At 41.5% G+C, this 26,727-nt stretch overlaps 1 protein-coding gene across 1 annotated transcript; it reads left to right on the top strand.

The window, feature by feature from the left end:
• Positions 1 to 3,104: 3,104 nt before the first annotated feature.
• aga (aspartylglucosaminidase) lies at positions 3,105 to 26,427 on the top strand. The gene is made up of 9 exons (XM_080843207.1): positions 3,105 to 3,302; positions 9,218 to 9,371; positions 9,768 to 9,880; positions 21,132 to 21,244; positions 23,261 to 23,375; positions 24,032 to 24,107; positions 24,832 to 24,939; positions 25,118 to 25,251; positions 25,730 to 26,427. Exons 1-9 carry the CDS (start codon positions 3,194 to 3,196, stop codon positions 25,828 to 25,830), a joined length of 1,023 nt encoding a protein of 340 aa, XP_080699333.1. The 5' UTR covers positions 3,105 to 3,193; the 3' UTR covers positions 25,831 to 26,427.
• Positions 26,428 to 26,727: the final 300 nt, after the last annotated feature.

Genomic DNA, 26,727 nt, shown 5'->3' with positions numbered 1-26,727 from the left:
CTCCAGCCTTTTTGGATATCGGATGTCAGAATTACACACTCCATAAGCGCAACGTTTCATTTTCTCTTCTCGAGCAGACGTCTCTCTCATAGACTTTCATTCATCAAAATGGCTCGCTTGACTGAAGTCCCGAGCTAAGTAACCGTTGCTATGCTATGATTGATCAGTTACCGTTTTGGTGGAGTGGTCGCGGAAGGGTCAATTAGCCAGGAGTTAAATACCTGGCTAGTTTCCCTGCTCTTTTTCTGGTCGTTGGATTGTTTTTTGTCCCCATGTGTTTTTGGTTGTGCTCTCAAGCACGTAGTCTTGCTGCAGCTCTCAAGCTGCTTCTTGTCTTTGTGACATTGTCTACATTTAGTATATTATTTAGTTGATGCTTTTTGCTGTTCTTTTGTGTTTTTGGAGTTTCTCCTGTGGAAGTATCTTTTGTGTTTTTGAAAATAAAAAGAAACTAAACTCCAAACGACTTCCTGCAACTGTGTCCTCTCAATAGCTCACCTGGTTCACAAACCCAGCTACTCGGGTTCAATCCCCGAGAAGAGCCCTGACAGAAGGCGCTTCTCCCCCAAATTCGATTTGGTATCCACTTTGGTATCGATGCTTCCGTAATCCAATAAATCCTCTGAGAAGGGGATTGGCCCACCCAGCTTCACCAGTGCCCTACTGTCCTGGGTTATTACAAGCAGGCATTCATGGCATGGCATAGAGGCCCTTAGCGTACCAACCAGGCACGTGCACAGACATTTTGTGGGGCAGGTGCTCAAAAAAAAAAAGGGCACCCATCGCCAAAATTATTTATGAAATTAAAAATAATAATAATAAATAAAATAAAAACACAGGATATTTTCAACTTATATAGTAGTAGGGTAACTGATTCTCCCTCATTTGATTGGCTCGTTGATGGCCTGTTCCAAGTTAAGAGGGAGCGGCTACTCTGAGCTGCTTGCTGCAGTTCCCTGCCCTTCTGCATCTTGAGTATGTCATTTTTTGGCATTATGCTGCAAATTTTGTGAATGAGATAAATCAATGTTATGGATAATAATTGTACTGTTTTCTGAAGGTTAAAGCATAAGCAGCATTACACTAATTATGCTGTTCTCAACCTGTGTTTCCTCTTGGCAGGATAAGACAGCTAGCTTACGTTTGATCGTTGTAAAACAGGCAAAACGAAGAGACATAAATATCACGTTAAACAATGTGGGACAAGGATAGCATGACACCGAGAGCTAGCATAGTATTTTCTAGCTGTGAATTATCGTGACATTTATAAACATAAATTCAACATACTTTCGAAATTGTCTAAACGGCATTTATACAACACAAAATATGCACTTTCAGACAAATAATGTCATTAAACATGACAAATGTCAGCAAACAGCTGGACAATGCTTTGAAATCAAGTTAGTTGTTTGTTTATTTTTTTTAGGAAACGTCAGACCTGTTATGTTTTCAGACGTAATGTTTTCAGCGGCACTAATGTTGTTGTTAATTTATAACAAACAACGTCGGGGGGTTGCACAAACACCGTCATTACCTGTTTGTCTGATGCTGCAGGTCAGTGAAGAAGTAGGCTGCACCGGCCTGGCGCTGGTGCTCAGCACTGATGTGGGGGATGAGGAGGGAGGAGCACCACGGAGCATAGGCATAGAATACTATTCTATGTCTATGCCGCGGAGCATGTCGGGGCGAAATTCTCACAAGAACTCAAATAAATGCCCCCCCAGATATCAAAACACATTTGGGGAAATTGATGACAGAGAGAATAATTTGTATTCTAAAAATATTGATGAATGAAAAAAGAATTGGGCTCCAGCAAAAAGGGCACTTATATTATTATTAGCAAATATTATTCCAGCAAATATTGAAACAATAAAGGGTCTCAATTAGTGATATGTGTGTCATGTGTCACGTGTTTAGTGTAAGTTGTCGGTAAGTTACGGTATACAGCTAGGGCCTACTACACATACAGAGTTCTTGGTCTTACTAACTTTCTACTCTGTTCTTTCTTTTAGTTTCACTTTGAGGCACATTCTGGATATGTTGTTTCTAGGTGACTGCCAGACAAGGCATGCAGCATTGCAGTAATCCCCTCAAATGAGAAAGATGCTGGCCTAAGTGATTGAAATAGCGATGGGTCCAATACGGACTATGAAGGGGAGTCAGGGCCATGTGTCAGCCAGGCTGTTGAATGCATGTGCTGAACTTATGTAAACAGCTCATGACAGGAACATATCAGTGATGACGAGCTCCCCCTCAATATGTAAAATAAATAGTCACACCAGAGTGTGCTAAAACATTCTATTGGTAATGATGGGGACTGCCAGTGACAGATATTTAATCGGTTAATAATTTCGATGGACTAGGCCCTATATAGGAATTTTGAAGATTGCATCTAAGAGAATGTTATGACATTAAAGGTGCATTAAGGATTAATAGCTATTCGCTAAAGGTATGCTAGCAGCTAAAACTAACGAAATCTCTTGAAATGTGCTGACTTTGACATTATGACAAACTAATTACTCAACGACTGTCCTTACACAGTCAAACATCAATCATGTGCAACACAAGACTAAGCAAGACGGCAAATAAGCTACTTACTAGATCGGCAGAAGGTAAAGTCAGGTCGGCGGGCATCAGCAGGCAAAACTACAGAAGGCAGTTATATGCCTATCGGCCCTGCTATACCATTGGCACGGACGCAATTCTCCATATTAAAAGTCATTGTAGCGCCCCAATTTTTTTTAAGCTGTTATTTTAAGGTTAAACTGCTTATCCTAACCCTAATCCTGAAGCATAATTGTTGCATATTGTGCCTTTAACACATTGTCCTAATCACAGTTGTGACCGCCCATACAACACACGTTTCACATATCTTTCCATAAATATATATAAAACAATGATTATTTCAAAGATGTTACTAACGACAAATGATTTGGATATTTTCATGTCTGGGGAAATTTGGGAGGGTAAAGGCATTTAAAGCGGAATGAACGTACTCGTTCTTTGTTTTAATGAACGCTGTCTCTTTAAGACTTGTTGTTTAGTCATGTGACAGAAGAAGGAAGTTGTGAAACAGAAAAGCCAGGGCCATGCAGCTCTGCAGATTTACTCATCTACTCATTTAGTAAATGTTTTGACTTCTTTTACGTCTATGTTTGCAGTCATGCCCTACAGATAAAGGATACCTTTACAAATGTATCATATATATTTGTTTGTCCTGTCTTTATCTGCGTCGCCGTTTGTTGAAGCTTCACTCCCGCTAGTCATAAACACTTGGCCATTCCGAGACGCGACTGCAGCAGGTAAATTACCTTAACTATCCTTAATTTGCTTTCATCTATGCCGACTTGAAAAAAGTCACATTTCGCTTTGCTGGTTCTATACAGATAACTTGAAGGATAATTTAGTTTTCCTCAAAATTAGTTTGGAACAAATCTGCCAGCTGTGCTTTAACTCAGTTTGGCTGTTCGTAGCCTAACTAAAGCTAACAGGACAGTTACTTTACATGAAGTTTCAATACACCCAGGTTTTGTGTAGGATATATCTAGGATAAATGTATCTGTGTAGGTGGGTGTGTGTGTGTTTTTTTTTTTTTTTTTGAACTGTTCTCTACCATTTATTTAACTACAGTTTAACAACAGAAAGTTGTTAGCTCTGATGGCATTTCCTAATGATGACACCCCCAGCATTGACCATTATCTTAGGGTCTTCACACTATAATGCCAAATTAACATAGTTGTAATGTCAATGGGTTAATGGATTCAGGCATTCAGGCCAATTCAAAAGATTCACAACAAAACTGTTGCGAGCGATGTAGAGACAAGTTGCAGGGTGAATGAATCAATAGGCCCATATACATGTGCTAATGTGATCCGGTCAACTTATCGTATCGTATTCGCGTGTAAGTGTGAACATTTTCAAGGGAATCGGCTCTTGTCGTTACGTGTTTACATGTGCAAAATGTGATCCGTTTACATTGCCTCGGGCATGCTCAAAGACGACTGAGATGTGCTCCCACCTGGTTTGTTTACTAACAACATCAACGTGGATCCGCATTGTGCAAAGGCAGTGTAGTGGCTAAAAGTTCCCTTCTTTCTATCAGTAGGCTATATAGTTCTTAATATTTTCTTTGAATAACGGAAAGAAAACGAGTCTACGCGTGGATGTGTTTCAACAACGGTAGAAAACTGTGCTCCGTCTTTTACTGAACTCATAATTGACAGTGGTATTAGTACAGTTGAGACATGGGTACAGTTGATACACCCGCTGTAACAGTGTTAACCAGTATGTGAGTAACGTGGGTTTTATTTAAACATAGCGTGTGTAATGTGTAGCTATTTCATTCCGTTAGTTAACATTTCCGGCTGTCTGCATTTACTTACCAGCAGCAGACTTAAAGGAAAGGGAATTAACCCCGAAGTTAAAAACATGTAATCTATTTTGGCAGCGGAGCATTTTACTACCCTGCCATCTCGGAATGAAATAGCTACACAATTCACACGTTATGCTTTAATAAAACTCACGTTTTATGAGACACCACCAGAGGCACAACAGACAAGTCTTACCATTGAAGATCTTTTTGCACGCCGACGTTCGTTCTGAAACTACATCCAACCATCCAGGTTTATCCATGTTGTTGTGGAGAACGAGAGTTGCATCAATCATATTTCATTAAAACTTCACACTCCTTACATTGGACATATCCAACAGCCTAATGAGAATCTGCATTGTCTACTAAGCAGAAATATCTCCATACAGTAGATTTCCCTTCGTTTAGTAGCATTTTGAACTCTCCAGATGACTGCATTGCCCCCACTCGTGAAGTGAAAATCCCCGGAAACAATGCTCCTTCTTGGGCATAGCAAGGGCTAACAAGACCTAGCATAACTGTCATTCACATCCAATGGTAATGCTACCTAGCTAGGTATACTAACTGTCGGTATCCATTGTTAACTCGTTAATCGTTAATACTCATGCCACTGGCTTTAATTTAAGAATGGCATGTTAGTAGTACATTTAATATTAGTACAGTTGATCCATTACTATTAGCAGCTAGCTACCTAGCCACTATGTGTTCCAATGTGTTTGATAGCGTCAAGCTAGCTGTAAAAGTTGAGTTGAGTTGAGCTCCAGTTAAGACCTACACTATTCCGTTTGACCTCACAGCCTTCGTGAAGCATATAAACAACAAACCGAGTCGATTAGAGGTATAAAAAGTCGTGTAGATGACCTTTATTCACATAAAATATGTTCTGCACATGAGACCTGACTCCCCTGAGATCACTCGCTGTGAGTGAGCCCTGCCTTGGCACTCCCTATAAGAGGCTGGGGTCATCTCCACGCAGGCTGTCACCGCCGTCACATCGGCCTTATTTGACACGCCCTTTTCTGAGCTGAACGATCGGTGTAAACCACCTCTCTCGAAAGGCTCAGACATCGGCGGAAAAACGACCGGATCACATCTAAGCCAGTGCTAGCCTACATGAGGCAATTGTAACCGCATTGCGAGTTTCTATCGGAACAGACGCGATGTGATCGGATCACATTGACACATGTATAAGGGGCTATTGCAAGCATTCCTGTAGTGGTAAACAGTGTGGGGATACTGTACATATGCACAGACACACCCTTACGGCCATTACAAAAAGTGGATGAACCTAACCTCTTGCCTTTGCAGCTCTGCACTACCACTGAAACCAAATCCTATACTACATTTTATTGTTATTACAGTGCATGAAATGCCCTGTATTGTTATTCCTAGGCTTCTTCTTCTTCTTCTTCTTCTTCTCACCTTTTTCTGCGATTAATTCAGCCCGAACCGCTTAACGTAGAAACTTCATTCAAACTTTGTCGCGTAGGTCTTGTAAAGGACACTTATGCTATGTCTTTTTCACTTTTCTAAACTTTATACTTTTTAAGATATTAAATAAAAACGAATCTAAAGTTTCCTATTGACTTACATTGGGCCATTATGACATCATAATAAGGTCTTTAAACTGGCTTGCACCTGTGCTTCACTGACACCTGCGCCAAATCCAAGGAACCTCTTCTCTGTCCCTCTCAATTTAACTGTAACTAGGAACATTAAGACACCTTCCATTCTCTACTTTTTTTTCACTCAATCTCTCAATCTTTCTCTCTCCCTCTCAGTCTACTTTCTCTCACACTCAATCTCTCTTCTTCACTCCATTTTTATCTCCTTTTTTCAATATTTTCACTCTCTTTCTCTTTCACTCTTGTTCACTCTTCTTTCCTTCTTCCACTCTTCTTTCCTTTCTTCTTTCCTTCTTCCACTCTTCTTTCCTTCTTTCACTTTTCTTTCCTTTCTTCTTTCCTTCTTCCACTCTTCTTTCCTTCTTTCACTTTTCTTTCCTTTTTTCACTCTCCTTTCTTCTTTCACTCTTCTTTCCTTTCTTCACTCTTCTTTCCTTTCTTCTTCCACTCTTCTTTCCTTTCTTCACTCTTCTTTCTTTTCTTCTTTCCTTCTGTCACTCTTCTTTCCTTCTTCCTCTCTTCTCTCCTTTCTTCACTGTTCTTTCCTTTCTTCTTTCCTTCTTCCACTCTTCTTTCCTTTCTTCTTTCCTTCTTTCACTCTTCTTTCTTTTCTTCTTCCTTTCCTAACTTTTGCATTTCATGCACTGGTATTTCCTTCAGGAAATGCATTTTCTAGTTGTTATTATTATTATTAGTAGTAGTAATAGTATTAATAGTAGTGGTGCTGGTAGAAGTAGTTGTAGCATCAGCAAAGTAGCCTAGCATAATGCAGCCTTAAGGAGAGTCAATTTCGAATTCAATAGAAAAACGGTACAAGGGAAGCAACTTATATTAGGCCTGGTGGCTGGAGCTTTGACACACCTGTCCTTGCTGTCCCACTGTCCCACTGTATCACCCACTGGTGGATGGAGCCTTGACACACCTGTACTCACTCCCACTGGTGGCTGGAGCTTTAAGACAACTGTACTTACTGTCACACTGAATTACCCACTGGTGGCTGGAGCTTTAAGACACCTGTACTCGCTGTCCCTCTGTATTACCCACTGGTGGCTGGAGCCTTGACACACCGGTACTTCATGTCCCACGGTATTACCCACTGGTGGCTGGAGCTTTAAGACACCTGTACTCGCTGTCCCACTTTATTACTGATGGGGCAAATGTTTGAACAGTTAATGGCAAATGTAGATGGGGACACATTGCTATGCTCTCTCCATGAGCAGCATTTGGCAGCTAGGTATCTGCTCAGTGTTTTTAGTACCAGCCTACTCACTACAGTGCCTACGGCAGTTGAACTGTTCTGGCTGTTCTCTTATCATAATGCCTATAAACATTTGTTGCAAAGTATTCCCCATAGCCTGACCTTATGCATCTGCACAAACTTTTTGGGAACCTGGCCAAAACAGAACTGATGGTCTTCCCAGCCAAACAGTTCATCCACCACAACATCAACATCAAGACTGACTCTTTATCTCTGGCTCCATCCAAAACAGCAAGAAACCTCGGGGTCATTATTGACGACCAACTAACCTTCACAGCCCACATTGCCTCTGTCGCGAGGTCATGCCGCTTTGCGCTTTACAACATCCGCAAAATCAGGCCGTACCTAACCCAGTATGCCACCCAGCTCCTGGTGCAAACCTTGGTGGGTTCCCGCCTCGACTACTGCAACGCCCTCCTAACGGGCCTGCCGGCATGCGTGGTAAAACCACTACAGATGATCCAGAACGCAGCGGCGCGCCTGGTGTTCAACCAACCAAAGAGGGCACATGTCACCCCGCTACTCACTGAGCTCCACTGGCTGCCAGTAGCTGCTCGCATCAAATTCAAGTCACTTATGCTTGCCTACAAAGTGCTTACTGGGTCTGCTCCCACCTACCTAAATGCTCTTGTAAGGGCAAATGTCACACCCAGGACGCTGCGCTCATCCAGTGAGCGTCGTCTGGCACTGCCCCCAGTGCAAGCAAGGCAATCCAGACTATTCTCAGTTGTAGTTCCACGTTGGTGGAACGACCTGCCTAGCACTACCAGAGCAGGAGCGTCCCTCCCTACCTTTAAGAAACTCTTGAAGACCCAACTCTTCAAAGAGCACCTCTCTTCCTAAACTGGCACCTCTCTTCCTCAACCTGCACTTAAGCAGCAACAGGCCCGCACTTCTTTTTTTATTCTTTCTATGTCGTTTTATAAGCAATATTTATTGTTACACCAGGTTTTTTAATGCTCTTAGCTTGATTGTTCTCCCTTGTACGTCGCTTTGGACAAAAGCGTCTGCTAAATGACTAAATGTAAATGTAAAATGTAAATGTAATGTTTATTGAGTAGGCAGAACTGTTTGTGAGTTTTTAAAGTTCTGTGTTATCCATGAAATAAATAAATTGAATATATATCACCACCACTGTTTGTTTCACTTTGTCAAGGCAACTGTGTCCGTGTGTGTGAGCATGTCTAAGTGGGTGTTAATTGAAAACTATTTCATGTAACAATATGTTCTTCTAGCAAGCTGCACCATCTGTTCATAAACAATATTTTCGTTCCATTGTTCATTATCAAGGGCTTTGTCATGCTTATTGTTCAAGTTGCATCAAGTTGACCTGTAATGTATAAAAGAATATGTTATCAAACTGCATGTTATATTATTTTAACTGAATCTCACTTCCTTGAAAACATTTCTTACTGACAGATGGGTAAACCTGGTTGGAAGGACACTGGAAAAGATTTTAAAATTACAATTCATTAGTATTTGGAGGCTGCATTGTGATCCTACATAACATTTCAGTGGGTATCTTCTGTAGAAACATATGTTAGCTGTTATTTATCAGAAAATATTAAAACTAAACAGGACACATCCTAATAAACAAAACAAAGATAAAAGTTGAAGTTGAAATACACCTTTACTTTTCAGATTCTTCAGAACTCCTTCTTGTCTTTGACCCTGTGGCTTGTCTCGTTGCAAACCTTTGCTCTGACCTGGCATTTGTTCAGCTGGCTTTGGAGTGTTAGTCATACATGATATGTTAACTGGCTTATCCTTCATAGTGCTATGAAGTGGTAAGTTTCTATTTAGTTATGAGTAGGAGTGTTGCAAAAAGGGCTGAACGATTCAGGATGCCTAGCCTTGGATAGGGGCCCTGAGAGAAAGCCAGACCTACATGTTCCATGTGCTGTATAGTTTCTTGCTGTGCCCTGATGGTGAGCCAGCCTCACTGTGAGTGTGTTGTTTCTGAAGCGTGGAGCGCCCTGCAGAGGGGAGCGAGTGCGCTGGACGCGGTGGAGCAGGGGTGCATGACCTGTGAGTGGGAGCAGTGCGATGGCAGCGTGGGCTATGGAGGGAGTCCTGACGAGAATGGAGAGACCACGCTGGACGCCATGATCATGAACGGGTGAGGAGAGACTCCCAAAGCCTAAACACTTCAGCTATTTCAATCCAAAGTAACAAGAAGAGTCACCATAACGGTGATGCACAGTATGTGAAAATAAGTCCATCTGCAACTTATAACTAGGAATGATAAAATAAAAAAGGCTTTGTGAATGAAAGCTTTGTACATAGAGCATCCCTACAGGATCTCAAGGATGCTCAAGGACAACATCTAAAGGCTGCGCACTCTGCATTAATGAACATATGCATACAGAGGCCTTAAACTCATGTGTTAGTGCACATACAAACAAGCATTCGTGTACATAAGCATACAGAGGCCTTGTGAATACACTTGAAACAAGCATTTGGACAGAAACAGGTCTTTTTCCATCACTAACTGGGGTTGTTTCCCTGGATTCAGAGATACAATGGAGGTGGGTGCGGTGGCAGACCTGCGCAGGATCAAGAACGCCATCAGCGTAGCACGAGCTGTGATGGAACACACCACACACACGCTGCTGGCAGGGGAGTCAGGTACAACGTTCAGTAGCACACACACACACATACAAACATAAATGCTTCTTACATGGGGCGCAGGTAAGCACTGAGATTTGAGATCTCAGCAGTCATACACACATCACACATACATATAGTACCAGTCAAAAGTTTTTTCTTTGCTTTTATTATTTTCTACATTGTAGATTAATACTGAAGACATTACAAAAGAACACATGTACGATGTACTTAACAAAAAAAAGTGTTATCTACCATGTAGAAAATAAAACAAGTAAAGAAAAAACATCTCAAAATATGAGAAGGTGTGTCCAAACTTTTTTTTTTTACAATTTTCTTTTTATTCATCAATAAGAACACAAATACAAGTCGTCATCAACAACATCGACGACCAGAATTAAAAATTAAACAATAAATAAAATAAATAATAGAAAACAAAAAAAGGGAAAAGAAAAGAAAAACCTGCTGTCATGTAATTTCTGTGTCAACTGCCATAGGGTCCACTTCCTCCATTTACTGTCCATCTGTGGGCCTGTCAGCCGTAGCCTGTGTGTCAGTCTTTCCATCATATATATTTCCCCCACTGTGTCCACCCAATGGGTCTGAGTGGGTAGATCCTCACCCCCCCCCCCCCCATTTCCTTGTAATTACCTTTTCCCCTGCAACCATAAGTATCTTGAATAGATATGAGTCTCCATCATGTACAATATCCTCTGAGTAAATATACAGATACATCCGCTCATGGTTCATAGGAAATTCGTACCCCAGGATCTCTTGTGTTAACCCATGTACCATTCCCCAGAACCCTGTTATTTTGTGACAATTCCAGAAAATATGTGCATGGTTAGCATCAGATGACCCACAATTCCTCCAACATGACTTTCTTTTTCAGTGTAGTTATTAGATATTTTAGGAGTGATGAAAAAACGTATACGATTTTTCCAGGAAAACTCTCTCCAGGCTCGTGAACAGGTTGTTGTCTTATGTTTTTCCCACATATTATCCCATTCATCGTCACGTATTTCCATGTCAAATTCTCTTTCCCATTTTTCTTTAATATATCCTGTTGTGCTTTTGTCATCCATTAATGCCTTATATAATGTAGTTATAGTCCTGACCCGGTTCCCTCTATATGTATCAACCAATACTTGTACTACCTGGTTCATTTCTAGAGAGAGCTCCTGTCCAATCTGTTTCCCATAATAATCCCGTATCTGTAGATATTTGTAAAAATCCCGCCAATGAAGGCCATATGTCGTTTTCAAGTCTTGAAAACTCATGATCTTCCCCTTTTTCACCGGTGTGCACCATGCTGTAATGCCCTTGTCCGCCCACTGTCTGAGTCCCCCACGCTGCCCATCTGATTTAAAACTGCTATCAAAAGCCACCCATTTTAATACATTTGCATCCTTCTCCGCATTACTATGTCTAAGTAATTTGAACCATAATTCCAAGGTTAATTTTGTGATCGAATCCATTTGATTGCTAACCTTCTTAAATCTTTCTCTATCTCCTATAATACTCTGTATCGGACACATTCCAAATGATTTTTCCATTTCTTTACATTTTGCTTCATAATCCAGTTAACACCAACAATGTACATATCTCAGCTGGGCCGCGTGGAAGTATTCTCTCAGGTTGGGCAGACTCAGGCCCCCCTTCTCCCTCTTTAGCTGGAGGGTTCTGAATCTCACTCTTGGTCTCTTCCCCCCCCATATAAATCTGGATATCATCCTGTCCCATGTTACGAATTGCGTTTGAGGTATCTCTATCGGTAGTGCTTGGAACAAATATAAAAGTCTGGGTAGTACATTCATTCTTATTAATTCTATCCTTGAGCTAAAATCCAATGTTAGGGTGGTCCATCTTAGCCTGGTGACACCAGCCTACGTATTTCTGCCTGAATTGATTTCAAGCTCATACTCAGTCTGGCCTAACCCCGTTGACAATCGTCTCCAGGACTCAAAATTTTGTAGGACCAATCAGCGAACAGTTCAGAGCTGTGACGCAAAACTCGCCTTGGAGGAAAAGACATGAAAAGCTATCGGAAAAGTTGTCTCAACTCTCGAGAACATCAGAAAATTAAAAGGAGAACAAGAGTATTTTCATGTAAGTTTTATGATTGGAAAGGACGTCGTAGCTCTTCTCCCAACTGGCTTTGGGAAGAGTTTAATCTACCGAATGCTTACTAAACGTTGCTGATTGGTTAAGGGAACTCCAATGATTTTAAACCTCAAGATAAGCACCCGCCCATCTCGGAAACCAAAATGCATTGGGTTGGCCCAGACTGAAAGACGGAATGAAATGGAGTCACAGGCTGGTAATGGCCAGGCTAGGTCCATCTATGTATATCTTTTAATAATTCTCGGTTAATTATATCATAATTCGCCTTATATAGTCCTGGTATGTTTCTAGTCACTTCTACTCCTAAGTAGTTTATTTTCTTTAGATTCCAGTTTAAATTGAATTTTTCTTTAATCTCCTTTGGTGGTGTATAATTGATGGTGAGTATTTGGGTTTTAGTGATATTTATCTTGTATCCTGATAGTTGTCCATATGTGTTCAAGAGATCTAGAAATTCTGGCAACGACTCACTAGGCCGTTCAAGGAATGCAATGACGTCATCTGCAAAGAGGCCGACTTAATGTTCTACTCCGCACACTGTCACTCCTTGGATTCTTCTATTTTCTCGTATGGCTTGGGCTAATGGTTCAATAAAGTAAGCGAACAGGGTTGGTGACAAACAGCACCCTTGTCTGGTTGATCTCTGTAGATCGAACTTGTTAGATAGGCTTCCATTTATTTTAATTCGAGCTGTAGGTCGTTGATATAGCGTCCGGATAATCTGTATTGATTTCTCATTGAATCCGAACTTCTCTAGCACTGTGAAAAGGAAAGTCCAATTTACCCTGTCAAACGCCTTTTTGGCATCTACGCTAACCAGTATCGTGCCTCTTTTCTGATTGTTTGCCTGATCTATAATATGCAGTGTCCTCCTAATGTTATCGTGTGTCTGTCGCCCATTCACAAATCCTGTTTGATCCTCGTCGATCAAATCCCGTGTAAAGGCGTGCAGTCGTCTAGCAATGATAGATGTATATAACTTGTAATCCAAATTTAGTAGCGATATTGGTCTATTATTTCCGCATATTTCCCTATCTTTCCCCGGCTTAGGTATGACTGTTATTTTTGCTTCTGTCCATGATGGTGGTATTTTGCCTTTTTGTAATGTCCAATTAAAGGATTTAACTAACAGGGGAGACAGTTCGTCTTTGAATATCTTATACCATTCTCCCGCGTAGCCGTCACTCCCAGCCGCATTTGCGTTTTTTAATCTGTTTATGGCCTCCACCACCTCCTCTATTGAAATTTCCCTCGTTTGGGAATCGTTCTGTGTCTGTCCAATCTTTGGTAGGTCTAGTGTGTTTAGAAAGGACTTGATCTCCTCTCTTGGTGCAGACTCTGGCTGTGTATATAGTTCCTCATAGTATCTCTGGAATGTTTTTTTCTATATCCTCTGGCTCTGTTATTAAGTGGTTTGTAAGAGGGTCCCTAATTTTATGTATTTGACTGGTTGCGAGGTGCTTGCGGGTTCGTCTCGCCAATAGTTTAGTGGCTCTCGGGCCTATCTCATAGTAACTTTGCTTATAGAAGAGCATCTTCCGTTCTATCTCCTCTATTAGATGCTTTTCTATCTCTAGTTTTTAGGGCTGGGCAAGTTAACGCGTTAATCTTGCATTAATCCATCAATCATTTAACGCCGACAATTATTTAAACACGCGTTAACGCAGGTTTTATTATTTATTTTATTATTCTAAAAGTCTGTTGCTCACAGGCTTTTATTTTGAAAAAGTTAGCCGGTGGCTGCTGTGGAACCTGAAAAGGAAATAATTTGATTTGATTTGAATAGCCTTGTCTATTTGGACACCACTTTCAACTGTCAAAACTATCCGTCTAGCTAAATCAGTTGGTAATGAGATTTCACAGCATTTCATATGGAGGATATGTGGTTGATTTAACTCTAAGGCCAGCTAGGCATAGTAGTTGTATCTAGACGTGATATTCTCATATATTTGAATGACAATTCTGTTAATCAAGTAGCGTAACTGTGTAGAATATCGGCCGCTTTGTTAAGAAATCGCTATACTATGTCTATTTATAGATTAACGTTAAGTATAAACTTACCCAAACCAACGGTTTTCGAGAGAGATTTTTGTCCTTTTCAACTTGTACGACCCGTTGAACACCGTAAGAAACCGTATTTCAAAATATTTCTGTTAATGTTTACGGTGACTATTGCCTTAAATTATTATTTACATTGATTTAATTGGAATTCAGCTGTAGGCATGAGATCTGTATCTTGGAGACTAATTGCATCCACAATTTAAGTACTGCAAGCTAGACTACTATGCAGTAGACACAACATAGGAGGTCCCTGGGCCTGAGAAGGGAAGGGAAGGAGTTTAATGTGGCTATGATATGGAATTTTAAATGTGCCTAAAACTAGACTAAATTGTAATGAGTTTTCGAAAACTAGACTGAAACTAAGAAGGATAACTATGACTAAATGTGACTAAAACTATTATGCATTTTTGTCTTAAGACTGAATCTAAAAATAGCTGCCAAAATGAACACTGAGATAGGGGACCCCTTAATCTGCAATTCATGGTTGCTCGCTGAAAAAAACACTATGGTTAAACAAACATGGAGACGGGTACGGAGATTTTACATGGGCATTTTCAATTTAAAGTTCTTAAAGACGGTCACCTTCACACGGAGAATACACGAGTTGTATGAAGAGGAGAGGACTGCAAAAGTGGTGGTTCGTTTCTGCGGATGCTCTTCATCATGTCCAGGGTAGAATTCCATCTGGTTTGAACGTCTTGCATAAGCGACTGCTTCTTCTGTCCATGTGCAACTTGTTGTTGCTCTTATTCTGCTACACTTGCTGGACTGTGTTTTAAGTGCCCCACAACCTTTCTGCACTTGGCCAGGACTTTGTTAAACGCACTGTTATGCAGAGATACTGTGACAGAACGCTGGAGACTGTGCGCGAAGCAGACATGATCAAAAGGCAGTTGTCTTGCAGCAGCGATCATATTTCGTACACTGTCTGATGCTAAGTGTGGCGACTTTATTGGGCACATTCCACCATAAAGTGTCCCGCGCACGTTTCAGCATAATGTCTCTCCTCAGTTTTCATTACAGTCAAAGCATGTGAATGCAGCGCCCACTTTTCATCGATAGAATGCACTTTAACTCTGAGGTAATTGTGGTTACCGAGTTTGCTGTTGGTTGAGTTAATCTGATTGAACTGTCAATCTTGTTCATAGCCTTCTGTAGGACTTTACAAAGGGAAGAGCTATGTTAGAAAATAAAAAATGTCTTTACAATTAAATACACCTTGGCTAACTTCCTTCTGGTTTACGTAAATGTAATCACATTTTTGGTGCTTCACCACACTCTTACATTAATGCAGTGGCAATAAGCTTTAGTTTTGTGTTTGATACAATTGTTTAAGTTGAAATTAACACAAATTATTTATTTTATTTAACTGCTACTATATAAAAATGGTGATGTTAAGTGTTTGTTTGCACAACCAATGTAATGGCACTTTAGTTCATATGGCAGTACATTTAACATATCGCTATACACTACTTTTTATTCATTTTTGGGAATTGCGTATAAAAATGTGATTAATCAGGGAAATAATGTGATTAATCGCGATTAAAAAGTTTAATCGTTGCCCAGCCCTACTAATTTTACAAGCTTAATTTTCTTTTGTACATCCAAGTCAGCCGATTTCTGGTGATCTTTTTCCAGTTCTCTCAGTTTCTCTATATTTTCCGAATACGTTTTTAATTTAATTTTTTTTGCGTAAGTAGCTTCCGAAATTAGTCTGCCTCTCATAACTGCCTTCAAGACGTCCCAAACCATCGTTGGCTCCACCATCTCGTTGTCGTTTTCCGTAATATATTTTTGTATTTCTAATTAGTGTGCTTGCCCGAAGGGAAGCACACTGTTGTTCATCGTTATTTTTTCTCCCCGTTTTCTTGCGACGAATCAGGCCTCGCCCGATTGAGATAGAGACGCCGTTCAAACACCGAAATGTCCGGCCCGATCCGGTGCAACCTGCTATATCTTTTCGTGGCGGTACACCTTGCCACTCCTTTTTTATTCCTCTTTTTCATCCCCCTTTTTCCCCCATAGACTTGCATGGCAGAACTGTGGGGCATTATGACATCATAATAGGCTCATTAACTGGCTTGCACCTGTGCTTCACTGACACCTGCGCCAAGGTTCCAAGGAACCTCTTCTCTCTCCCTCTCCATTCAACTGTATAACTAGGTATATTAAGAGACACCTTCCATACCAGGGCTCTACATTGCGAGTATTTCACTCGCATAAATAGGTACGTGCGAACTTGAAAAATAATTTACAAGCACAGTGTGCGAGTGACAGACAGTTGTCAATACAGCGCCAAAAAGTGAAGCATTCCATTGATTTCACATGGAAACAAGTGACAGGATCGCGACTCGCAGGGTTTTCGACGGGACCAACAGCAGCAGCATCTTTATCTGGATTTACTGAAATTTTCGGTATATAAACACATAATATCAATTGGTAACTGGTGTGTTGTATCCTGTTTATGTCTGAAACTTTATAAACATTTATGTTTTACGTTAACTTATTACACTAGGCAGCAATATTGTGAAGTAGAGCTAGAAATGGCTTTGCTAGCTCCCAGACTGTAGCTCACACCAGCAACTGCTCAATTTAAGACAAGAAAGGAGTTTGGTAAATTAGCTAGTAACTGTCAATGATAACTAGTTATTAGAATATATTAGCCAACGTTCAGTTGACTTCAAAGGGGCAGTCGAGTGTTTAGGTTGTGTCAGCTAGCTTGGATAGCTAGCTAATCATTTTCGATTGAAGCCTCACGTTAGCCTTGGTAAACGTTTAGCTAGCTAACGTTAAATAACTATGAGGTAGCATATCCTAGCTAAGTTATACCAACTCATTGCAGTATGGACTATAGGACAGGCTACGCACAACATTAATCAAGCAAAACATAAATGAATATGTGACTGATTTGAATAGCCTTGTCTATTTGGACACCACTTTCAACTGTCAAAACTATCCGTCTAGCTAAATCAGTTGGTAATGAGATTTCACAGCATTTCATATGGAGGATATGTGGTTGATTTAACTCTAAGGCCAGCTAGGCATAGTAGTTGTATCTAGACGTGATATTCTCATATATTTGAATGACAATTCTGTTAATCAAGTAGCGTAACTGTGTAGAATATCGGCCGCTTTGTTAAGAAATCGCTATACTATGTCTATTTATAGATTAACGTTAAGTATAAACTTACCCAAACCAACGGTTTTCGAGAGAGATTTTTGTCCTTTTCAACTTGTACGACCCGTTGAACACCGTAAGAAACCGTATTTCAAAATATTTCTGTTAATGTTTACGGTGACTATTGCCTTAAATTATTATTTACATTGATTTAATTGGAATTCAGCTGTAGGCATGAGATCTGTATCTTGGAGACTAATTGCATCCACAATTTAAGTACTGCAAGCTAGACTACTATGCAGTAGACACAACACAGGAGGTCCCTGGGCCTGAGAAGGGAAGGGAAGGAGTTTAATGTGGCTATGATATGGAATTTTAAATGTGCCTAAAACTAGACTAAATTGTAATGAGTTTTCGAAAACTAGACTGAAACTAAGAAGGATAACTATGACTAAATGTGACTAAAACTATTATGCATTTTTGTCTTAAGACTGAATCTAAAAATAGCTGCCAAAATGAACACTGAGATAGGGGACCCCTTAATCTGCAATTCATGGTTGCTAGCTCTAATCAGATGTACTAACTAGGCTTATAAGAGAAGACTAACTTTGTATGCCAACGAACACCAATAACTAGAACTAATTTGACAGACTATAAACCAATGTGATACAAGTGCTCTCTAGCTATACAGTAAAAGTGTTGCTTACGTTAGATTCTAGACCTACAGTCTAACTCTAACTGCATTAAGTCTAACAAGCTATATCTTACAATAAACTTTAAGTAAAGCTGGCTATGTAACCGCATTCATTCCAATATTGTTGCAGAGATGTTTCCTTTAACCAAGATAACAATTTCAACAATTCACTGAGCTCAGTAAGTCAGTATAACGAAACTCTGGAACTATTATGACCATGACACCTGAAATGTTTGTGCTTAGTAAATATGCAAGTTTCATAATACAGAGAGACAATACATATATTTACATTTGAAGCACAGACAAGATTTATTGCATCCGCAACCAATACAAAATCAAAACAAGCCCAAGTCTTCCTCAACAAATACCGCACAATTCAGGTGCACTCATTGATTAACACGACCTTTGGAGGAATAATTACACCCCATAAGAGATCATGTCACTTGGAGCCTATTTTAAGACTTCTCCAAGCTAAATGTAACACACTAGACCCTTTCACAATAAACAAGTAAACAAACAAACAAAAACAGAACAACACAGATACCCTCATATGTCTAAACGTCAGTGGAGCCAAAATATAATGGTTGAGCTTGGTTGTTTGCTAAAATATATTGGAAGAAGGCCCCACTACACTCATTGAGTAGATGTAAATACATGTTAATTCATAGGCACTTGTTCTCTCTGTCATGGCCGCAACAGAGCAAGCACACTCTCGCAGTTCGTTCACGAAACGCATTCTAGTTTGATTTTGTTCTTCCTTTCTTCATTATTCAGCAGACTCACATTCAATCTCCAATTGGTTATTCTTTTCCGGTTACTAATGCCTATGTCAAGGTACAACGAGTTATGGTCGGACACATCTGCACCTCCTATATGGCAGTCATTAACCCTGTGGGCATTACCTGTATCCACAAACAAATAATCTATTCTAGAGTGTACTTTATGCACCGCCGAGTAATGTGTGAAGTCCTTTTCTAGTGGGTGTAGATTCCTCCATATATCGACTAATTCCATCTCCTCCAATAATGTATTTACGTATCTTGATATTTGTATTTTCGATTTTTTTAAGGCTCGTTGTGTCCATGTTATAATTTAAAACTACATTCATATCCCCTCCACAAATTAAAATAACATCAAATAGCAGTCTAAAAAAGTGTTTGTCAAAGTCTGGGGGCGCACACACATTCACCAGAGTAACCTTCACATTATCGAGCTTCCCTTTCACAATAATATACCTTCCCTCCCCATCTCTTATCTCTTTTTCGTATTCGAATTGTAACTGGTTTGATATCATAATCGTCACACCTCTTCTGGGACCTCCCCTAAACGAACTACTATACACATGTCTATAACCGTATCTCTTTAGCTTGTCATGTTCTACTTTGTTGAGGTGAGCCTCCTGTAGATAAATAATTTGGGCTTTGTCCCTCTTTAATTTAGTAATAACCCTGTCCCTTTTCTTGGGGGTATTTAAACCATTAACATTAAGTGGCACCATTCTAACAGTCGTACCCATCTAATCCTAGATCGAAATCATGAACAGCACTAGGTTGAGTATACAAGGAACATTTAACATTGCATAACGTGCAATAAAACATAACATGAAATTATAAAATGCAATAAAACAAAACACAAACTTCTTCCAAAGAAGGGGATGTCGTCTCCCCCAAGTCCCGTTGGTAGGTTGAGGGGGTATCCTTCCTCTCAGAAAGGGCCCCTCCCTAGAACCGAAATCAAACCCATTCCGTAGGGCTCCCCTCCTTCTAGTCATGTCCAACTCTCTTATTTTAGTCTCTCTCAATCAGCGTCAGTTACGTTGGATTTTGCAGAGGTCCGTTAACATACCTTGTAGGCCGTCTAACTGGGCCTTAACACATCCATTCAGGTCAGCGAGCCAGGCTCATTTTCCCCTTTGAAACCCCCTCAGCTTCTCCTTAGCAGCAGCCACAGCCATCCTCCCCGTCCTGCTTCGAGTCGCCTGTTGCCATTCTGCCCGGTCTCTTGTCTTCTCCCTCCCTGCGGTCGCGGTGCCTTCTCTCGGGAGATCCACCTCGTAACCTCTCTCCTTCATGTCTCTCGCCACGTCCTCTGCACTGTCGTAGGTCTTGACTCCGCTTCCCCAGTGTATGCGCATCCTCGCTAGCGGGGTCTGGAAGCGGATCTGTTTTCCCTTTAGTATTTTTTTAATGGTTCCGTATGCTTTTCTTTTCTGGACCACTTCAGTTGCATAATCATGGTCGAAAAAAATCCTCTTCCCTCCCACGTGAATTTTCCTTTTCCATGCATGACTGAGCACCATTTCCTTGGTCTCGAATTGTAGGAAGTTAACTACCATTGATCTTGGGGGTGCGTTCGGTGGTGGTTTCTGTGCCAGGGCCCTGTGTGCTCTCTGTATCTCGAGTGGAGTGTCACTAGGTAATTCGAGTTCGGTGGTTAGGAAGCGCTCCAGATACTTGCTTGTTGAGTTCTCCTCCGTGTCCTCCGGTATGCCAAAAATGCGAATGTTATTCCTCCTCGACCTCCCCTCGAGGTCCGTCATTTTCTCCTGCATCTTTAGGGTCTGGGCCATCATAGCTAGCATCTCGCTCTTAGCTTCTACTTGCCATTCTTCCAGTTCAGCTACTCGTGTTTGGGCTTCCTCCATGTGGTCATGCTGCGTTTTCATGTCGGCATTAATTCCTTCGAATTTGCTGTCAGTTTCTTTCCGGAATCTATCGAATTCTTCCTTTACTTCTCTCCTCACATCTATTATCCCTTGTTTGACTTCTTTGACCTCCTTTTTCACCTCATCCAGTTGTTTGCCTATGGGTGCTAGTAAGTCAATTAGTTGATTTAGGTTAGCTGGTTCTGCACCTGCCCCGTTCTTCTCTTCCCGCTTTCCATTGTCAGAATTTTGATCCATTTTCTTCCTTTTTTATTTTCTTCTGACTTGATTTTCTTGATATATATGGCCTCTTTATTGGTTCCCTCCTATATATTATTGAATGTATTTGTTTAAATTATGATTTTTAAGGGTTTATCGTCGCCGAGTTGAGAGAGCTCAAAATTACGTGACTTTTCACTCCAACATCTTACCGGAACTCGTGTCCAAACTTTTGACTGGTACTGTTACACCTTACATCACACCACACATACATACATCACACATAGGACCTTTATAGTAGTTCCCCATGACGCCTGATTTTATCCTGACCAGATATGATACGATTCATATAGTAGGACCTTTATAGTCGTCCACCATAACGCCTGATCCTATTGCGCTTGTGTCTCTGCAGCGGCTTTATTTGCACAGAATATGGGTTTCAAAGCCGAAGACCTCACAACCAACACGTCCCAGAGTATATACGCCAAATGGCTGGGTCAGAACTGCCAGCCTAACTACAGGAAGGTATGTACGCGTCTCCCTCCTGAAACAACGCAGCAAATGTAAATGTCTAGCCTGGATACCACACCGAACCCCGCCCACAAGATTATTTGGTCTGGAAGTTCGGTCTGGCACTGCTCCGTTGGGGGAAAATGTTTCCTGGTCGAAAACAGTACAGCCAATCAAAGTGCCGGGGCGGGCTTTATACGATGATGGACAGATGATCAAGCGGTAGATTCAAAATCGTACCAAGATGGCGGCGTCTCTGGAGCCTGTTAGTGGGAAATATTTTATGTGAATTAAGCTATCTACACGACTTTTTTAATGTCTACATTGACTCGGTTAGTTGTGTATGTGCAACACGAATGTTGCGGAATATTGTTGGTGTTAAATAAAGCTCTCTAGACCATTATTTTTAGGTTATTGCTAACGCTTACACCAAAAATCCATTGAAACACATAGTAGCTAGCTAGCCTCGCTGCTAATAAGTATAACGTGAGCAAGCATATCTCACAGATATTGACAGCGCATTCATTTTGAAAGAGGAACATTTTGCTGTCCTTCCTACGGGATCCGGTAAAAGTTTAATGTATCAGTGCCTGAACCCCCTTAGAGCAAGCACAATGTCTTGGGATTAGGAATCGAACCAGGTCAACCACTTGCTAAGCGTTGACGCTAACCACTGCACCACCACGCTCACATGGTTCACAACACAGTACTTCAGTCTGGCTCTGTATGTGCAGCAGGGAAACAGGTCACGCTCCCATGCAGTTGCATTGCGTAGTGGCTGGGTGTTATTCTCCAGTCTTTTAGTGTTCAGCTTCAGCATGGACATGTGATGGGAAGCGTGTTCATCTGGTCTGAGCAGCCTGGGTGCAATCCTGGACCACAGAACAGCAGACTTCAGTGAACAGAGCTGTTCCCAGACTGGCCAGGGAATAGGCATGTTGAGTTTGGCCCATATTCTCATTCAGTCCCCATTCAGGCATGGAATAATATTATAATCATCACGTTTTCATTATTAAAATCATAATACATAATTATTTCATCATCCTTATCCTTACCACATCGACCCCACCACCACCACCACCACCACCATCATCATCATCATCTCGGGGTTAATAAATGCACACTCCCAAGGCCATGGTAGGCCTGTGAGTTTGTCAAGCCTCATTTGCATGTGTATCCATGCAGGCTTTCGTCTGAACATTTGGAGGGATATCGACTTAATCAGAATCTCAGAAATATGCAATTGTGTGTGTGTGTGTGTGTGTGTGTGTGTGTGTGTGTCTATGTGTTAAAATATGCGCAATGAAAGGATGCCACAATGAATAATGCATTGTGGGTTTTATGGAAGAGGAAGTTAGATCCCTACATGATGCCTCTGCTGGCCCTCTCTCTTCTCTCTCTCTCTCCTTTGGAGTTGAGACACCAACACAACCCGCTCACGATCCATCCAGCCCACTGCCGCGGACAGATTAAACCAACGTGCTACCCACCCCCAAGTGTCTAATAGAGTCACCTTTAACTCAGAACACCACAAATCTTTAGGGTAAGGAGGGGGGGGGGGGGGGGGATGACAAAAAGCAATAAGAACAAACGACTGCTGTCATCAAGATTCTCGGAAGCCGAATGAAAAAACTACTGCCGTCATCAAGATTCTTAAAAGCTGAATGAAAAAAGTAATTCAGTGTGTTGAAACAGCTTTGTTTGTTAATCTGTTACAAAGATGAAGTCATATTTTCAACATCTCTTAATTCTTTCTAGTAATTTGACAGTGTTCAAATTCTATGTGCCTTGCTTAAGTACTTTTCTAAAAGAGCATTTTCATAGTTTCTAGCATAAATATAGCCTGGAGCACTTCTCATTTATTCTTCAATTGCTCCATCTATTTTAACTTTGTCTCTGCATAATTTATGAGGAGACTAGAGCTGCAACAAAACAAATCTTCTCCTAGCAAAACATCTCCCTCAAGCACTCTCTGTCTCTGTGCTCTGGCAGAACCATGAGAAGGACTGAAGCAGTTTCTGTCTTTTCCAGAACGTGTCTCCTGATTCAAGAACTTCCTGTGGGCCCTACAAACCCAGCCCTGGGGCGCAGAGGACAGGTCAACAGAACCACACCAGACTGGACATCCACTCACACGATACCATTGGTACTGTGGCACAGCAAAGCATCCTGGGAAGGGTGCCATACATATTATAATAAAGTAACACTCTGCCCTTGTTAGACTGGAACTAAGTATGGTGAAGTACACTAATCGTCTGTACAAAGCAGTATTACGATGCCTTGTGTACTTAATGCCTTAATCCTTATGATGTGTGTGTACAACGCATCAGTGTGCTATTGTTCCTCATACCTCCAGATGTTTCATGTATTTAGTGAAATAAAGCACAGGGGCTGTATGTCGCAGAGTGTGCCAGCAGAATACTCAGGAGCTTATCATTATGTTATTATCTCTTGAACTCTCATTGCAGGATGCTTAAACCCACTGGTTCTCTCAGGGCCTGTTCTCTTTAGCAAGCTGTGCTGTATTTATAATTCTGCTGGTGTGGGATAATTTGGGGTGTTACAAATTAAGGTCTGCCATTTTTTAGACTCATAAAGGTATTTTTGGGGCACTTAAATTCTCCTCCTAACTCCCCCCTTCGAGCCCTGTCAGCCCTCCCATTTCCTAGGCTGACATCACCCGTGCCTTTTGTGTGCTGTACATTTTACAACAGCCACAGAGGCAGGGAGCTGATTGGCTGGCAACTCAAACCTTTGTGTTGTTTGGTGTGCCTGATTGTGTTTGGCTTTTGTCATCTGCAGGAATGATTGTGATTGGTCGCAATGGGAACGTGGCAGCTGGAACGTCGACCAATGGAGCGAAACACAAAGTACCCGGGTATGAACCTTTTGTCGCTGAATGAAAAGAACAAACTAGCAGATGGCAGCTGACTGAAAAACAGATTGGCCCAGACCTGAGGTGGACCCAGCTGGATCAGAACCAAACCCTCTCTGGGGTCAGACTAGTCTACTAGGAGCACTATGTAGCACCGTCAGTGGCGAGTGAGTCAGGAGGTAGAGGAGTCGTTCAGCAATTGAACGGTTGCTAGTTCAATCATGACTGCTCCTCACTAAGTGTCGAAGTGTCTTTAAGCAAGACTGTCCCGATGTCCAGGTTGGCTTCCTCATCTGTGAGGGAATGGGTAGATGCTGTGTGAGCCAAAAACACTGTATAAATGCTGTCCACAGTCGTACCATACCATTAGAGTAGTTTAGCTGAGTTTTGAGTTTTATTTATTTATTTATGTTTCACTGTGTTTTTGTGACATATCTGTGTGTCTGGTCATTGCAAAGCAAATTAGACAGACCGGAATGATCTACAGTGCTGTTCTGAGGGAGGTTCAGTTCATGATTAGCTAAACACACCTGCCCTAGTGGCCCGCTGTTCCGAGTGTGTGATGACCTCAGCATCTTTACAGAGCAAAGACCAACCAGACGTGCAGGGTGACATGTCTGTGTTGTGTCTGGCAATGTTGTGGTCAATGTGCCTGTTTTTCATGTGTGTGTTTCTTTTTGTGTGTGTGTGTCTGTCTGTCTGTGTGTGTGTGTGTCCTGTCTGTCAGTCGAGTGGGGGACTCTCCCATCGCTGGTGCAGGATCATATGCAGACAGCACAGTGGGAGGAGCAGCTGCCACGGGCGACGGTGATGTGATGATGCGTTTCCTGCCCAGGTTTTTGTCAACCTGACTCTCCCTCTATCATTTGCTGGTTATCTTAAGAAAACTTCTTATCCGTCCTTCAGCCCATTTTACGGCCCTCATCTATTCAATTTCTATGTTGCTGTTTTGATGACCTCTTTCTCTCTCTAACGCCTCTCTTGTTCTTTTTCTCCTCTCTTCCCATACGCAGCTTCCTTGCGGTTGAGCTGATGAGGACAGGGATGGAGCCGTCCATCGCGTGTAAAACAGCCCTGACCAGAATCAAGACACACTACCCATGGTTCTTTGGGGCCCTTATCTGTGCCAACATCAAAGGGGAATATGGTGAGTAGAGGAACACCCAGAAAGCACTGCAAAAGCAGGGTGACTGCAGGTCCTTTTCAAAGTCTTAAATACAATTTGTAGGTACATTTTTTGTGTTTTTTTTTTTTTTTTTGTGAACTGTATGTAAGTTTGAAGGATAAGCTCTTCCCTTCTGTCCATGAGGTCTTATGACTGCAATATGCATTTTGGTGCATACAGAAATTAGAGAGAGAAACAAGAGGGGAACAAACCAAGGGGCAATGAGAGAAACCTTAAACATGTCACAGAGAGGGAGAGAAGGTAAGAGGTGTGTGTGTGTGTGTGTGTGTGTGTGTGTGTGTGTGTGTGTGTGTGTGTGTGTGTGTGTGTGTGTGTGTGTGTGTGAGCGAGGGCAAGTGGAGAATGTGTTTCAGCTAAGAACTGAAGCACAGATCTCTAGACTGGAGTGGATATCTTATAATCCCTCCTACTGGCTAATCCTTCTCCAAACATCCCACAGGTGCAGCCTGTAACCGTGTGCCTGGATTTAGTCAGTTCTCCTACATGGTGTCAACCCCCTTGACCAACGACCCCCTCCTGAAGAAGGTGGACTGCTTCTAATGACCCAAATGCACTCTGGGTGGCTCATCTACATTTATGCGTCGCTCTGTGAAATAACTATGTTGATTTTTAACGAAGTTGTGAAAATTGTGGAGTTGCACAGAGCCCATAAAGTCTCATAATGAGATATTTTTTTATCTTGTGTGCACATCACCTTACATGACTTCTTACTAATACATTTTTTGTAAACAAACCTGTGAGCTCATTTGTATGTTATTATGTAAATTCAGTGTTATGATCAAGATGTATGATGGGAACAACATATTTCTGTGGGTGTAGCAGTCACACCAGCCTACGTATTTCCGCCTGAATTGATTTCAAGCTCATACTCAGTCTGGCCTAACCCCACCTAACATCGTTTCCAGGCTTCACCCTACAACCGCACCAATCAGCGAACAGTTCAGAGCTGTGACGCAAAACTCGCCTTGCCGAGGTGCATGTAGTCCTGCGGAGTTTGTAGTTTACCAGCATTGTCTCAACTCTCGAGAACATCAGAAAATTAAAAGGAGAACAAGAGGATTGTCTTGTAAGTTTTATGATCGGAAAGGACGTCGTAGCTCTTCTCCCAACTGGCTTTGGGAAGAGTTTAATCTAACAGATGGCCCCGTTAGTAATGGAGAGACAGACCGAATGCTAACTAAACGTTGCTGATTGGTTAAGGGAACTCTAATGATTTTAAACCTCAAGCTAAGCACCTGCCCATCTCGGAAACGAAAATGCATGGGGTTGTGCCAGACTGACTGACGAAAAGAAATGGAGTCACAGGCTGGTAATGGCCAGGCTAGTCAGTCAATGCAAAAATAAACAAATGTGTTCAAACTTTATATGTATGCATTTGAAATACATATGTGATGCAGAGCAAAAGAAAAGCAGTGAGATGAACCTGCCCATATCAGT

Source organism: Sprattus sprattus (genome assembly GCF_963457725.1).
Source record: "Sprattus sprattus genome assembly, chromosome: 8".
NCBI lineage: Eukaryota > Metazoa > Chordata > Actinopteri > Clupeiformes > Clupeidae > Sprattus > Sprattus sprattus.
Note: the sequence above shows the minus strand (reverse complement) of the source record. Positions and strands in the feature narration are given on the sequence as shown.

Bases quoted from the DNA above. Each gene is read 5' to 3' on its own strand.
- aga (XM_080843207.1), top strand. From the start codon at position 3,194: ATGTATCATATATATTTGTTTGTCCTGTCTTTATCTGCGTCGCCGTTT. The intron at 3,303-9,217 runs GTAAATTACCTT...TTGTTTCTGAAG, and splicing joins CCGAGACGCGACTGCAGCAG to CGTGGAGCGCCCTGCAGAGG. The intron at 24,940-25,117 runs GTTTTTGTCAAC...TCCCATACGCAG, and splicing joins ATGATGCGTTTCCTGCCCAG to CTTCCTTGCGGTTGAGCTGA.